The sequence below is a fragment of the Miniopterus natalensis genome, chromosome 2, assembly GCF_054644295.1.
Source record: "Miniopterus natalensis isolate mMinNat1 chromosome 2, mMinNat1.hap1, whole genome shotgun sequence".
NCBI classification, from domain to species: Eukaryota; Metazoa; Chordata; class Mammalia; order Chiroptera; family Miniopteridae; genus Miniopterus; species Miniopterus natalensis.
This window is the reverse complement of record NC_142082.1, coordinates 107999843-108014442: the sequence shown is the minus strand read 5'-3', so window position 1 is coordinate 108014442 and position 14600 is coordinate 107999843. Positions and strand designations below refer to the sequence as shown.

General features: G+C 50.1%; 1 protein-coding gene across 1 annotated transcript in view; it reads right to left on the bottom strand.

Moving 5' to 3' along the window:
* KCNA6 (potassium voltage-gated channel subfamily A member 6) overlaps positions 1–5062 on the bottom strand; it is a 36830-nt gene extending 31768 nt beyond the window's left edge. The window contains exon 1 of the mRNA XM_087814489.1: positions 394–5062. Within this exon, the coding sequence (XP_087670615.1) occupies positions 3473–5062 (1590 nt within the window). The 3' untranslated portion in view covers positions 394–3472. The remainder of the gene's footprint in view (positions 1–393) is intronic.
* Positions 5063–14600: the final 9538 nt, after the last annotated feature.

The window sequence follows — 14600 nt, the reverse complement described above, 5'->3', positions numbered from 1 at the left end:
ATCCTATAGGTACTCCCAGCCACCAAAAAGGTGAAGAGGGGACAAAGATAGAAAGATACATATAAAAGGAAAATGATATTAAAACAAAAGAAGGGAAATTCGAGAAGAAGAAACGCAGAGCGGGTGAGAATGGAAGGGGGAAAAACCGAGAAGAGGTGATGATTCAAAGGGTGGGGCGAAGCAGCCGCAGGGAAGAAAAACAGAGAAGGAGGGAACTAATGTAGATGGACTGAGGAACAGACAGAGAGCGGTGGCTGCTGAAGTCAGGGAAATCCAAGCCCTGATTTTCCCCAAATGCGTTCACTCCCGCCCTCTCTCTGCCCCTCCCCACCCTGATTCTAATTTGCCCCAAAGGACTGAGCCCACGAGAAATTCCCCAACGGCAGCACCTACCTCAGATGCACAGCCAGCCAGCTGTCCCTTTCTCCCATCCTGGGGATCACCGGGCAGGAGGAATATCCCACTTCTCTGTTGAGCCCAACAGATCCAGAAAGACCTGTGGGAGCTCCTGCTGTCTGAGCCAGATGTCGGGATCGCCTGAGCCCGGCCTTCGCTGGCAGCTGTGACATCGCTGCCCGGCCTGTCACAGCAACACAGAGTGCACATTCTCCCGATGCTCAGGGCACAAATCCACAGGGAGAGGCTCAGAGGCAGAGAGGGCTCACTTGGCAAAATCCTCCACAGAAACTAGGGCAGGTCACAGCCTCTCAGTCGGTTTTTCTTCGACATCTTAAGAAGAACCACCTATGAAGTTCCTCCCAGGAGCCAGACTGTTTCCCGGCAGGGAAGGAATATCATTTCTCTCCATCGCTCTTGGAGCTGGGAGGAGCCACTCCCTCTGAGGAGACGAAAACTTCCTGATACTATGACGGACTAAAACGGTCGTGATGCCCGGCAAGGCCCAGCTTGGCTACCTCTTGAGGACCAAGTCCCCTCCAATGCTCCCCTTGTCATTTTGAAAACGATAGTATTGGCATCTGTTTAACTGGCAGCTGCTTAGCATTCAGGTTTCTGACGACTCAGAAGTGAGATGAGGCAGCTTCAGTGACTGGGTGGGGAAACCAGGAAGAAAGGTCCAGGTGGAAGTTTTAGGGACCTGCTTTTCCAAAGGTCACACACCCCTGTCCTTGCACTGAGTCCCTAACCCAGTGTGGGGGAGGCGTTCCCACTTCAGAAGCTGGGGATATGTAGTCTCCTGGTCTCCCAAATAGGAAAATAGAAAGGTCTGGAAGGTTGCTACGGCAACCAGCATCCCTGGAGAGCCCAGTGCTCCACACACCCTTTACTTTCGGGCAAGCTCTGACTACAAGAGGAGGTGGTTTATCAGGGATGGTGATGAAGGTGATCACATACACACATGTAGAGATGCAGGCCTACATGTTCCAACATTTACCCTCGGCTGGGCCCTTCCCCTTCCTCCAAATACCCAGGAGCAACTGAAGAGATGCGGAAAAGCAGCACTTTTCGGCCTCAGAGCAGGTTTCTGAGTCATGAACTCCTCTACCTCCTACTGTAGTTCAGGTTTGGAGAAGCTAAGCTCCTAATCGAAGTGGCCTCTGGTCCTAAGGATCCCAGTGAATCTGTCTAAAGAGCACCCTCCTTTCTGAAGTGTAAGAAGAAAAACTGAGGCCCAGTTTAAGAGGCTAAGAAAGGATTTAATGAGCTAATGGCCCAGAATGGCCTATTCGTGGGCTTTGGATCCAAGGCAGAAACTCTGAGGAGAGGCTTCGCCTATGGGAGGTGGGAGTCAGGGTGATGAACTAAAATTCACACATTTGCATAGCATTATCCCCAGTTTCCCAGATGAGTTCACTGAACATTCCCCATGAGGTAGGGAGGGGAAGACATTAATGTTCCCATGTAATGGATGGGGAAACTGAGGCACAAAAAGGGTGGCACCAGTTACCCTGTAAAGCTGTGGCATAATCCAGACTGAGATCTGGTACTCACAGGAGCCATAGCATCTCTCAAGAAAACCCTCAAAAGGCCGTCCCTCATAAGTTGCTCTTTGAGAAAATAATTAAAAAAAAAAAAAAATTCTCATCCAAGAGTAAATCTTAAAGCAAAGATATAAAATTAAAAACATGTTAACAGTCCTTTTGGTTTCTGAACTGTACCCAAAAGAGCTCAGAACAGTACATCACAGTTTATCAAGGCAACAAACAAATGACAGTGTTACCAGGAGAGAAATGAGGGGAAGTGGAAGGCAGGGGTTTCCCGATGGAAGGAGATGGCTTAGTTGGGGTGGTGACACCACCAAGTTACCTTACCGGTTAGAGCAAGTCGGCTGCAGCTCCGAGGGGCAGAGCAGGCGAATGTTTGCTTGACTGAGCAAAAAACCTCTAGCAGTGTGGTTGTCAGCAAAGAATAATGCTTCTTTCTTACTCTAAACCACCTATTCCATTCCCAGTAAGATGGGAAGACACCCACACTAGCATCCAATGTGTGCTTTTACCTGTCTGCAGGTTTAAGCTGGAGTTTGTTTTAGAAAGCCTTCAACTGTCCTAAATCAAATTCCCAAGAAGAAGGGTGGAGGGCTGGAGAGGTTGGGGGAAAGTAAGGGATGGCAACAAGATTCCTCTGCCCCTCCTGGATGACCGTATCTGTTTAAGTGCCACCTGTCTTCAGATATGTGGACATGCCAGTTGCCTGACTCTGTTCGGCCACTTCTGCTGGCTCTGTGGTTGCTTTTTCCTAGTCCCTCCGCACAGGAAGGCACTTGCACTTAGAGTATTTGGCTCTGAGAAAGAACCTTCCTGGAAGCTAGAGAGAGTCAGGGGATCAGAGCCCGGGGTAGGGGTGGGGGGAGACTGATGTCTACTGTGCCAGAGCACACCTGGAAGGCTCCATTGGCCCCCCTGGGCCAGGACTCACACCAATGCCCTCCAAGCGGCCACGTTTCATTGCAGTTTCTCTAATTCCCTTTGAGGCTGTGCAGCTAAAGGCTCTACCCGAGGGTCCTCTGCAGGATGACCAGCAAGTGTTACCGGGCGGGATTCAAACAGCAAGATGAGTGTACTGTTTCTGTCCCCCAGCTTCCGCCGGTTGCCACCTGGCCAGAGACTAAGACAGGCGCATGCCCGAAGCAAAGGACGCTAAGGAGAGAAACAGGACCCAGGCATAACCCGGTTTCCCTGCATCCTGGTGACATCTCTGTACGCACAGCTGTTAGAAGCCTCAGACATGAGACATCAGAATCTCGAGGGGAAAGTCAGACCGAAATCTCATTCACGTCACGGGAGATGGGCACGAAGAGGTGGCACCATTGGAATTTCGAAAGTCTCACTTCAGATGGATGAACTTGAATGCCGCAGGGACCAAGCAACGAGGCTGCGGGTCCAGGTGTCCGGTCCTCGGGTGCCATGCACGGGGGAAGGGAAGGGTCGGGAGGTCAGCGGGCGCTCCGGTGAGAAGGGGCCTGGAAGTGGCTCGCCGGGCGGCGCCGCCCTCCCCGCGCAGCCCCGCCGCGGGGTCAGACCTCCGTGAGCACCCTTTTCTCCGCGTACATCCGATGCGCGGGGGGCAGGTAGCTGGGCCTGCGCTCCCGGGCGGCCTCGGGCAGCTCGGGCTTGCCCAGCCCGCCGTCGGCCGCCTTCAGGTCGGGCGCGGGCTGCCCGCAGGTGACGTGGGTGTACTGGCCCTGCTCCTCCTGCTCCGTCTCGCGGTGGTAGAAGTAGTTGAAGTTGGAGACGATGACGGGCACCGGCAGGGCGATGGTGAGCACCCCGGCGATGGCGCAGAGCGAGCCCACGATCTTGCCCCCGACGGTCATGGGGTACATGTCCCCGTACCCCACCGTGGTCATGGTGACCACCGCCCACCAGAAGGCGTCGGGGATGCTGGGAAAGAGCGAGTCGTCGTCGTCGGCCTCGGCGAAGTAGACGGCGCTGGAGAAGAGGATGACGCCGATGAAGAGGAAGAAGATGAGCAGGCCCAGCTCGCGCATGGACGCCTGCAGCGTCTTGCCCAGGATCTGCAGCCCCTTGGAGTGGCGCGAGAGCTTGAAGATGCGGAACACGCGCACCAGGCGGATGACCCGCAGGATGGCCAGGGACATGGCCTGCTGCCCGTTCTGGCCGCCGCCCGCGGGCGCCGGGCCCTGCTGCTGCACCAGCTCGGTGCCCAGCGTGATGAAGTAGGGGAAGATGGCCACCAGGTCGATGATGTTCATGATGTTGCGGAAGAAGGCGGGCTTGCTGGGGCAGGCGGAGAAGCGCACCAGCAGCTCGAAGGTGAACCAGACGATGCACAGCGTCTCCACCAGAAAGAAGGGGTCCGTGAAGAAGGAGCCCCCGAGGGCGCCCAGCGGGGCCGAGCCCCCCGCCCCCGCGCCCCCCGAGGCGCCGCCCGCGTGGAAGGGGGAGGCGTCGTCGTCTTCCTCTTCTTCCTCCTGGCTCCCCCTGGAAACCGGGGAGACCCTGCTCCCGCCGCCGCCGCCGTTGCTTCCGCCTCGGCCGTCCGCGCGGAACTGGGGCAAAGTCTCCAGGCAGAAGATGACGATGGAGATGAGAATGACCAGCACGGACACGATGGCGATGCCCCTGGCGGGCCCCGAGCTCTCGGGGTACTCGAAGAGCAGCCACACCTGGCGCTGGAAGGGCTGCGAGGGCAGCGGCTTCTCGTCCTCGCCGCCCTCGGGGAGGCAGCCCTCGTCCTCCCGGAAGGCGGCCAGGGCCTCCTCGCCCAGCTGGTAGAAGCGGATCTCCTCCAGGAAGATGTCCAGGGGCACGTTGACCGGCCTGCGCAGCCGGCCCCCCGACTGGTAGTAGTAGAGGATGGCGTCGAAGCTGGGCCGGTTGCGGTCGAAGAAGTACTCGTTCCGCAGGGGGTCGAAAAAGCGGACGCGGCGGCCCGGGTCTCCCAGCAGCGTGTCGGGGAACAGCGACAGGGTGCGCAGCTGCGTCTCGAAGCGCAGCCCCGAGATGTTGATCACCAGGCGCTCGCTACTGCAGCAGCCCCCGCCCGCGCCGTCCTCCGGGAAGCCTCCCGCGTCCTGCGGCTCCCCCTCGGGCCCGCGGACCTCCCCCGGCGCCGCCAGCGGCAGGGACTTCTCGGATCGCATGTCCTCGCCGCGCGCCCGCCGGCGCTACGACAGCGCCCCCGACACCACCTCGGGAGCGCGGCGGCGCTGCCCGGAGCCCGGCGGCGCCCGCTTTCCTAGGGCGGGGCCCGCGGTCCGACCTGCGGGTGGGTCCCGGAGCCCTGACGCCCCGGTCCCCACGCGGCGAGGTCGGGAGAGGCGCCCTGGGGCGGAGGATGGGCTCCGCGCCTCCAGTTGCCCGCGCCTGGGTGCCAGAGCTTCCTGGGATACCTGGAACCGCAAACTGGCGCGTGGGATACTGGATGCCCCCGAAGACGCGCGGCTTCGCCCCCTCCGTGCCTGAGACCCGGCTCCGGGCCGCGGGGGGCCGCCCTCCAGCCGGGTTAGCACTTCCCAGCTCCCACTGCGCTTCTCCAACAGCTCAAGCCCCCCGGCTGCCGCGGGTACCGAAGCGCCAGATGCGCCTCCCTCCGGCTCCGCAAAGGCTGCCGGCGGGGCTCGGCCTCCGCCCTGCGTCCACCGCGGGCTCCGTCCAGCCAAGGTCGCCGTTCCCGCTCCACAGCTGCCACCTCCTCCCTACGGGCCGAGCCGCAGGCCGCGGAGAGGGCCCTGGGGCTGCCCCAGCGCCGGAGCGCGGGGACCCACCTCCCCACCGCTCAAGCCTCTGCTGCAGCCGCCGCAGCTGCAGCGGCTCGGCTCTCCGCTCTGCCCTTCCTTCCCAACACACACTCCCCGAGTGACGTGGCAGGCCCCGCCTGCTGCCCCCTCCCACCCCACTCCCACATCACACCCCTCGCCCAGCCAGGGGCTGCGGCGAGCCAGGGCGCTGTGGAAACAGACGCACACTTGCCTCACCAGGAGCCTTTCCCGCGCTCTCCGGCGCGCCTTCCCCCCTCTCGCGTTCACGTTCACGCTCCCCTAAGCGAGCTCCAACACCTCCTACCACACCCCCTCCACCCCCGCAACCAGCTTTTCTCAATGTCAGTTTACAGCGTCGACCTGCGCAGTGCATTTCATCAATAAGACAACACACCCTGCCCCCCCACACGCACGGAGCCCTGTGCCTCCGCTCATCCAGAAATGTAATGAGAAAGTCAAATCATATTCAGTCCTGTGTTTACCAAGACCCATTTGCCAGCATCTCCAATCTCTACTGAAAATAGAAAAAAAGTAGAGGAAGCTTTTTTGAGATGTCTTGAGAGCTTCCCATTTAAATTGTACTCCATCTAATTCCCCAGAGAACCTATACCTCCCTTTGCGAACCTGGGAGGGCGGGGCTGCAAGCCTCCTAGGATTGCAAAGTGCCAGTAAAGAAAGAGGTAGGAAGTCTCCCGTTGCCTTTCCCATCAGAAAGTTTTCCTGGGAGTCCTGGGAATTTAGGCAACAGGCCCAGTGAAGAAAGAACCAGAAGACGGTGGACTGTCAGAGGTACTGTAGTCCAGGGAAGTGCAGCCTGGAATTCATTAGCTCCCAGCCTACCGGGAAGGCATCCGGAGTGTCTACTTATTGTGCCGACAAGAAAAAAGGTGAGTGAAAAGGATATGTAAGAGTGTTGATTTAAAAAACAGCAACACAATAGCTACATTTACTGAGCATCTACTATGTTCCAGCCACAATCTAGGTGTTTGACCTGTGTTCTCTCCCTCAGTCCTCACAACCCTATGAGAAAGATGGCCTCTGCTCTAGGTAATGTTACAGTATTTGAGTAGGGACCAAACTTTGTTGGTAAAGATTCTTTCCCTAACTCTCCAGGAGGGAGATGGTGAGAATGGTTTTCCATCCATTTCCGCCGAAGGCAGTATAGTCTTTTGTCACCAGATCAGACAGGTTGGTGTCTGGTGGAGGAGGGTTGGTCTGCTCTTTTCAGACTGCCACTTCAGGTAGGCATAACATTTGCTTCTCAGTGCCTCAGTTTTCTCTTTTGGGGTGTCTACGGCCAAAATTAATTGGTTGACAACTACGGGTGTTTTGTGTTTCTTCTTCAGCATATTAGATCATCAGTAAGAGTTCACTGAAGATAAGGATGGGAGTGATACGTAAAAGTGCTCTCAAACCACAAGATACATGTAAGAATTCTTTGCATTGCACAGAGTGCTTTAAAACCACAGTGGCTCGCTCCCAGAGGAGCGGGCGAGTAGGGAACTAAGGCTCCTGGATGTGCAGAGAAGAGGTCAGGTGGTGCGGGGGTAGGAGAGAGACTGGCATCTCACGGCGTCTTCATTCTCTAGCCTTGTCCCTCACCAGGCTTGCCGGGCAATGGTTTTTGCCTCCTTTCTGTACTCCGACTACTCTTCATTTCCACTCCCTCCTCTCACCTTGCATGTTTCAGTGAAAGCAAGTGTTCCGAGTCACCAGCTGATAGTTTTCCTATTTACAGGCTATGTAATTTAGACTTCACCCAACTAAGTTGTTCCATTCAAAAATAATTTTTAAAGGAAAGAAAAGGAAACCAACAACAAATACAACATAGAAGATACTTTTTTACCCTTATCCGATTATCTGCAATTATTTTCTGGCCTGTAAATTGATTAGTTATGATGGTGTTTGTCTTTGATTTCAAAATTTATAATGACATATTCATGCGCATGTTTGTTTTTATTATTGCATTTCTATTCATGAGTTTATCAGCTAGGCCAACAACTCTTCCAAACAAACCTTGGAGAAGCATGGGAAGGAACCTGCATCCTGCCAGAAGGGCACACGGTCTGACGTGGTGGCAGCGACCGCCGTTTGAATGCCCCTTGGCTTAAGCCTGCCGAGCTATAGCAGAGTTGAGGCTCCATGGTTACCGTCACATGAGGCATAAGGCTGTGCCCCAAGAGAGGTTTCGCTGTGCACAGGGAGGTTCCCCTGGAGGGAAAAACCATTAGCAAAGTCATGAATCAGAATTCTGTTTTTAGTTCTTTTGTGAAAGAGACTCACTTCTTAGCTTTAGAAAAGCCCTGTGCTTAGATCATTCTTGCCCAGCACATAGGAAAGGTGAGTCAAATCACACCTTCAGAAGTGCCAGTTCCCAGGTGAAGGAAGACTCAGGGCACAACTCCACTCACAGAACAGCAGCATTTCCCCGGAATTCACTGACCACCGATTTCATCATGGCCGATTTCTTGTTGTACCTAAATTCAGATATTTGCAATGATGGTAGGAGTCATTCATTCCTTTAACAAGCATTCAATGAGCAGCTACTGGAGATTTAGGAGTAATCTAGACAAAATATCTGTTCTAATGAGTTTACACTTTCATGCAATAAATACATTCTAGGTAGAAAAGTTTAACAGTAAACAACAAAGAAGATTTTCACATTTTGTAGTAAATACTTTGAAGGAAATAAATGAGATGTTATGTCAGAAATGAACCTGAGGATTCATCTTTGAAGGGGATGTTTGGGAAAGTTCCCTCTGAAGAGATCATCTTTCAACTGAGAATTCAAAAATGAGAGTGAGCCAGCTGTGCTAATAGAAGGGGACTAGCATTCTGGGCAGACAAGTCCCAAACCCCTGAGCTAGAAAGGTCAAGGGTGTTCAGGGATGACGAAGAAGCCAATGTGCTGGGAGGAGGGTGGGCAAAGGAAGGGACCTACAGGATGAGGCTGAGGAGGAAGCAAGGGGTGCATTCTTGCAGGGTGAGATGCTCAGGTTGTGCCTTACGGGTGATAGGTGTGATACCGATGATGGTTCTCAATCCGAGGAGAGACGTGGTATGATTAACATAGAGGCTGTCAGGGGAATGAGTTATAGCAGGAAAGTGTAGTAGTCTGGGGGAAAGATATTGGTGACTTGGACTAGGGTACAGGTAGGGTGAATAGAGATAGAACGGAGAGGAGGCAGGAGAGGAGGAGGGGTGTTAAGGAGATAGAATTATCAGGAATTTGTGACAAATAGGGCATGAGAAAAAAAATAAAGAATGCCAGGTGCCATTTATTGAGAAAGGGGAAGTGAGGGGTTAAACAACTTGAGATCAATCGAGACCCCGTTTTTAGAGGTATTAAGTTGAAGAGGCAAATTAGACATGCAAATGAAGGCATCGAGGAGGCCATTGCTTATGGTAGAGAAATTTGTGATTTATAAATTAAAAATATTTATTTATTTTTATTTTTATTTTTATTTTTTAAATATATCTTTATTGATTGAATTAAAAATATTTTAAAACATTTAAACCCATGGCACTAAAGTCTTCTAGAGAGACAGAATATAGACAATGAAAAGAAACATAACCAAGACCAAGTTCTTCACATACTCCAACAATTTACAGTTTAAGTTCAGGAGGGAGAGGAGCCAGCGAAGGAGACCAAAAGATTGTCATGAGGTAGGAGGAAACCAAGAGAAGCGGTTGTGGAAAATCAATGACTGGGACCTGACCCCTGGGCTTCCATCCTTCCAGGCCCATGCTGACCTTCCAGCTGAACACAAACCACATCCGGTGAGGAATACGTGGTGGGAAGAAAGAGGTGCCATTAGGGAGGAATCGTCTAAAGGTGGATGTATGTACCAACCAAGATGAGCACACATAATGTGGCACATAATTTGATAATTATTTATATTCTTATCTCTGCCCTGGACCTTAAAATGTGCTTATTCCAGGTATATAAGTGATCATTTTATTCTATTTTCCAGGCTTTTCTTAGTACATTTTAAAAAATTATATCTTTATTGATTTCAGAGAGAGGAAAGGAAAGGGAGAGAGAGAGATAGAAACATCAACGATGAGAGAGTCATTGATCGGCTGCCTCCTGCATACCCCCAACTGGGGATTGAGACTGCAACCCGGGCATGTGCCCTGACTGGGAATCGAACCGTGATCTCTTGGATCCTAGGTTGATGCTCAACCACTGAGCCATGCCCTCTGGGCGGTTAGTACATTTTTTACCTTGCTCTGCCTCTGTGTGTGTATGTGTGTGTGTGTGTGTGTGTGTGCGTGTGTGTGTACACGTGTGCTCACTTGTCATTACCCCAGCAGTAAGATCCTTTTAGTTTTTCTCTGGGAGTGAAGATGGTGCTCATAAGCTTAGCCTTGTTTCTCTGAATAATCTCTGGGAATGGTTCTTTTCACTGCCCTAGCCCCCGAAGGCCCCTGTGGAAGGAAAGAGTGGTAAGTGGCCAACTCCCTCAGTTCCCACTGAGTAAACACCTGTGCACAAGTATACACACACCCTCCCTAAGAAGTACCACCCTTCTCTATAGCTTTCCACTGTAGAGGGCAAACCACACAGCAATTGCTGTTGGCAAGGGTGACAAGTCAGACACTGTGTCCCTCATCTTCCTGTCTCACCTCTGGGCAAGGCTTACTGCCCTGGGCCTTCTGCTCTTCATGATGGCCAATGTGGAAGTTCCTCTGACCAGAGGACAGTCTCCCTCATGACCCAGCCCCCATCTTCCTGAGTCATTTCTACTTATTCTCTGAACCTTTCCTCATTCTCTGCTGCAGAGATGAAGGAAGGAGGCTTTGAATCCTGGGTTAAATGTGGAGAATATTGAGCAATTCTATACTTTGCACACAGTTTTTGCTATTTTCCTCTTGTTCCCCCCTCTTTACACAAACACACACACACACGCACACACACATTCACACCCAAAAATCTGGTCATCAAAGAGTTACATTAAAAAGAAATCAATGTCTTGAACTTTGAGGGTTAATATCCTGCCAGTAGCACCTACTGGTTCTACAAACTGATTGATGTCCACTGCCCACACTAGATAGGAGAAGTCTTACACCTAAAGTCCCGTCCACTAGTTTAGTTTTTGGAAGCACCGGGATCATTTCCCTCCTTCTGGAACTAAAGTGGAGAAAGGGAAGAACAAATGAAAATATACTGTTAATAAGCATCCTTTATAATTAGCTGCTTAACCCAAGTTTTGAGGAGGAGGAAGATGGTGGTGATGATAATGATGATGATGATTATGTCAACTACAAAGTGCTGATGGTGATGATGAATTCATCAGAGAAAAATCTAACAGCTTTTGCTTGAGTGAAGCTGTATATTGAAAAAAGGAATGCATTAGACATCTGTGCCATGCAAATCAACAGCCCTAGGAAATGACTAACCATGCCAACAAACAAATCTGTAAAAGAGCATCTTTCAGGGAGCATCCCAAGAGAGCCTCTTAGCATCACAAGTTTGCAGTCTGCTTCTTCATCCCATGCCCTTACTGTGGTAGACATTGGTGCTGTTTTCTAAATGTCTCTAGCTGCCTACCTTTGCAGACCATAGGAATTGTACTCTCTAGCTTACTTATGGTTGGACCAGGCAAGTAGTTCTGACCAATAAATTGTAAGCAGAAGTTATATGTGTCACTTCTGGACCAATACGCTTAATTACCAATGTGGAAGCCTCCAGAGTTTTCTTTACCCCAGCCACAATGGCCAGTGTGGCTCAAAATGCTGTTCTTTAGAGCGAGGTGGGTTCCAGAATGAGGTGACATGGAGATGGACCCCCAGCCAAAGCAAAAGGAATGTTCATGAGTGAAAAACAATCCTTCATTGTTCTAATCCTCTGATATTTTGGGATTGATTTGTTACCAAAATATAATCTAGTCTCTTCAAACTGACTCAGTAGTAGGATCCAGAAATGAGGAACAGCTATAAATAAAAACCTAAACTTAGTGACATTGGCTTAGTGGCCAGATAATGGACAGTGAAGAAACTTCACTGGAGGCTATTAAAGGCAATGTATGTCATGAGTAGCAAAACATCAGTCATGGATATGTAGAGTAAGTCCTCACTTAACATTGTCCATCATTCTAAGACTTTAAGTGAAACAACGTATAACAAAACCAGCTTTACCACAGGCTAACTGATATAAACAAGAGTTAAATTTTTATAGCCCCTCATCAATATTGTAATGAAACAATGTTATTCAAGACCTGCTGTAGTCTGACAATAAATAATCCTTTAATATAACTCACTAAGATTTATGGGATGTCTGTTACTAGAGCATAACCTAGCCTTTCCTGACCGATACACCTACTTGATTTCCTGCTTGGAAGATACATACGACACAGAAGTCATTAATGTTCTATGGCCACAGAAGAAAATTGAACATGGATCATGAAATTCATTTCAAAAACTTAACTTTGGCTGTTTTTGTCCTTATTGCTTATTTCTCCCCCTACTATATCATTCTGTAGAGATTTTCTCATGTGTTTATATTGAACTAACCTAAATTTCTCTCTTGTCCATTTTCTGACCTAACTCTGTACCACTAAGGTAACAAAAACCTGTTGTCTAATTCCGGTGTCTTAGCTGACATCTTGGGATCATGGACTGTGGCTAAATCTTCATGATAAAATGTTATAAGTAGGTTGTGTTTATTAAGCTTTTAACAAATGTTAACTAAAGATAGTAATAGCTAATTATATGCATTTAGTGAACACTTACTATATTCTAAACCCTTTTCTAAAGTAATAGCTTTCCCTAACCTCCTTATAAGAATAAGAAAACTGAAGCCCAGAGAAGCTGCATATTCCCCACGTTGCAGAACTAGTGTGGACCAGAGCAGGCTTCTAATGCAAGCAGTCTTGGTGTCAGAGCTTGTGTTACAGGCACTCTGTTCTTCATTCCTGAACTGTGTTCTATACAGTTCTAATTTTACATCATGTTAATAGATGTTCACACACACACACACACACGCACACACACACACTTCCCAGTTAAATGAATTTGGGAATATGACACTTTATGTGACTCAGAGGTTTACAATAGACATTAGAACAAAGGCTATTTTAAAAGGCTCCAATATACCCCTTAACATTGTTTAACCCAACTTCTCCCAGATAGATTTAATCGTGGAACCCTATTTTTCACCAAAGCTTACATTCTGAAAGATTTGTGTGCTATAGAACATAATCTGAGAAAATTAAATCATAGAAACCAAGCATTAGGACTGACAGTGAACATCACTTCATTCAACTGCATTATTTTGCTGATGCCAGAATGAGTAGTGACTTCTCCACGGACCAGGGCATGGTGATTGGAGTCCAGATCTCCTTCTCCCTGTTCAGCATGATTTCTCCACCCAGTGGGTTAGCAATAGCAAACTCTTCTAGGGTGACGAGGCAGATTAAAGAGAAGCACAAGTTCCCACAGGTTCCAATCATTATGAGGACAAGGGCCCTGTCTGTTATACCTTTCCCCCCGGCCTAGCACAGCATCCTGCACGTAGCAGGTGTTTATCATGTCAGTTGATGAGTAACAATGAGGAATGGGAGGGGGACAAAGTAAACCGGAGGAAGAGATGAAGAAAGCATGTGGCCTATGCAGAGAGAGTGTTGGTTACTAAATAGGTGACATAAAGGACACAAGGTCCAAAAGTATCTCCCTTCACCTACAATAACACCATCCTTCTCAGGTACTGATGGAGTAAAAGCAAATCCTGTAGAGCTGCACATGTGAACATGAGTGTGTGTGTGTGTGTGTGGTGTGTAGTGTGTGCACAGGAGGGAGGGATTGGGCGGCAGAAAAAAGGAGAGCCGGACAAGACACAGAAAATCACATCTGCCCCAAATACAGGTATAGAGGGGGAGGGGTGCAAAAGCCAGTCTGGTAATGAAGGAACAAAGAGCCATGGCTTTCAGAGTATGTCCTGAAAAGATGGAGAAAATGTGTCCCTGCCTTTTCCACCGCTGAGGTGAAGCATGACTTCTTTGACTAGGATCGCAAAGAGATTGATCTAGAACCTCTGACACGGTTAAAGAAACTGTAGTTTTGAAGTTGGTATCTATTGTTGATTTTGCTAAGTGTGGACTCCACGGAGTAGAAAGTTCTTTTGGTTCTGAAAACCATGTTTTTATAAGGAAGAATTGTCAAGCCCGGGGAATGGGCTGTGAAGGTGACCTTAAGGCAAAAGAAATTAAATCACGTCACCTCAAAACAAAAGGGAAATGATTTTCGTTTCCCCCCAGGGAGAGGAATTTGCTGAAACCTATAGTTGGCAAAGAGAAGAAATTAGAGAAAGCTGTCTGTTGAATAGGACAAGTCCCCTGAGTAGGGTGGGACGACAAGATCTCAGATGGTTCCTGTAAGGCACTGTGTCAGGTGCGGGTGCGATACAGAGATGGGAACAGGGATGTCTGCTGAGATGGGAACAGGGATGTCTGCTGAGATGGGAACAGGGATGTCTGCTGAGATGGGAACAGGGATGTCTGCTGTCCACTTTTAAGCTGTTTTCTCTTCCAGGCCTGAGTTCCCCTTCCAGCCTTGGGGAGTGAAGGGGCTGCTTCGGGAGAGGAGAAGGGGGAGGGGAGGGCAGACCCTAACAGAAAGAGGAGAGTCACTAGGGTTGCCCTCTCCCCTCCCCACCTTTCTTTGATGCAAACATGGGAGCAGCAAGGGGAGGCTGGAGTGGCTGGTGCCCAGGCAGAGAGCCACTGCCCCTCACCAGTGAGTCTCAGTTGTATGCAGTCGGGCCTCCAAGACGCTGCCCCCATCCTGAGGGGCAGAGGGTGTGATTTTAATGTTCTGGTTCTTCTGCTTTCCTGGGGTAATGAAATAGCGAGGCCTAAATAATGCAAAACTCCTGGTCCACTGATGGTAACTTCTCTCTTTTTTTAACTACAGACTCTAA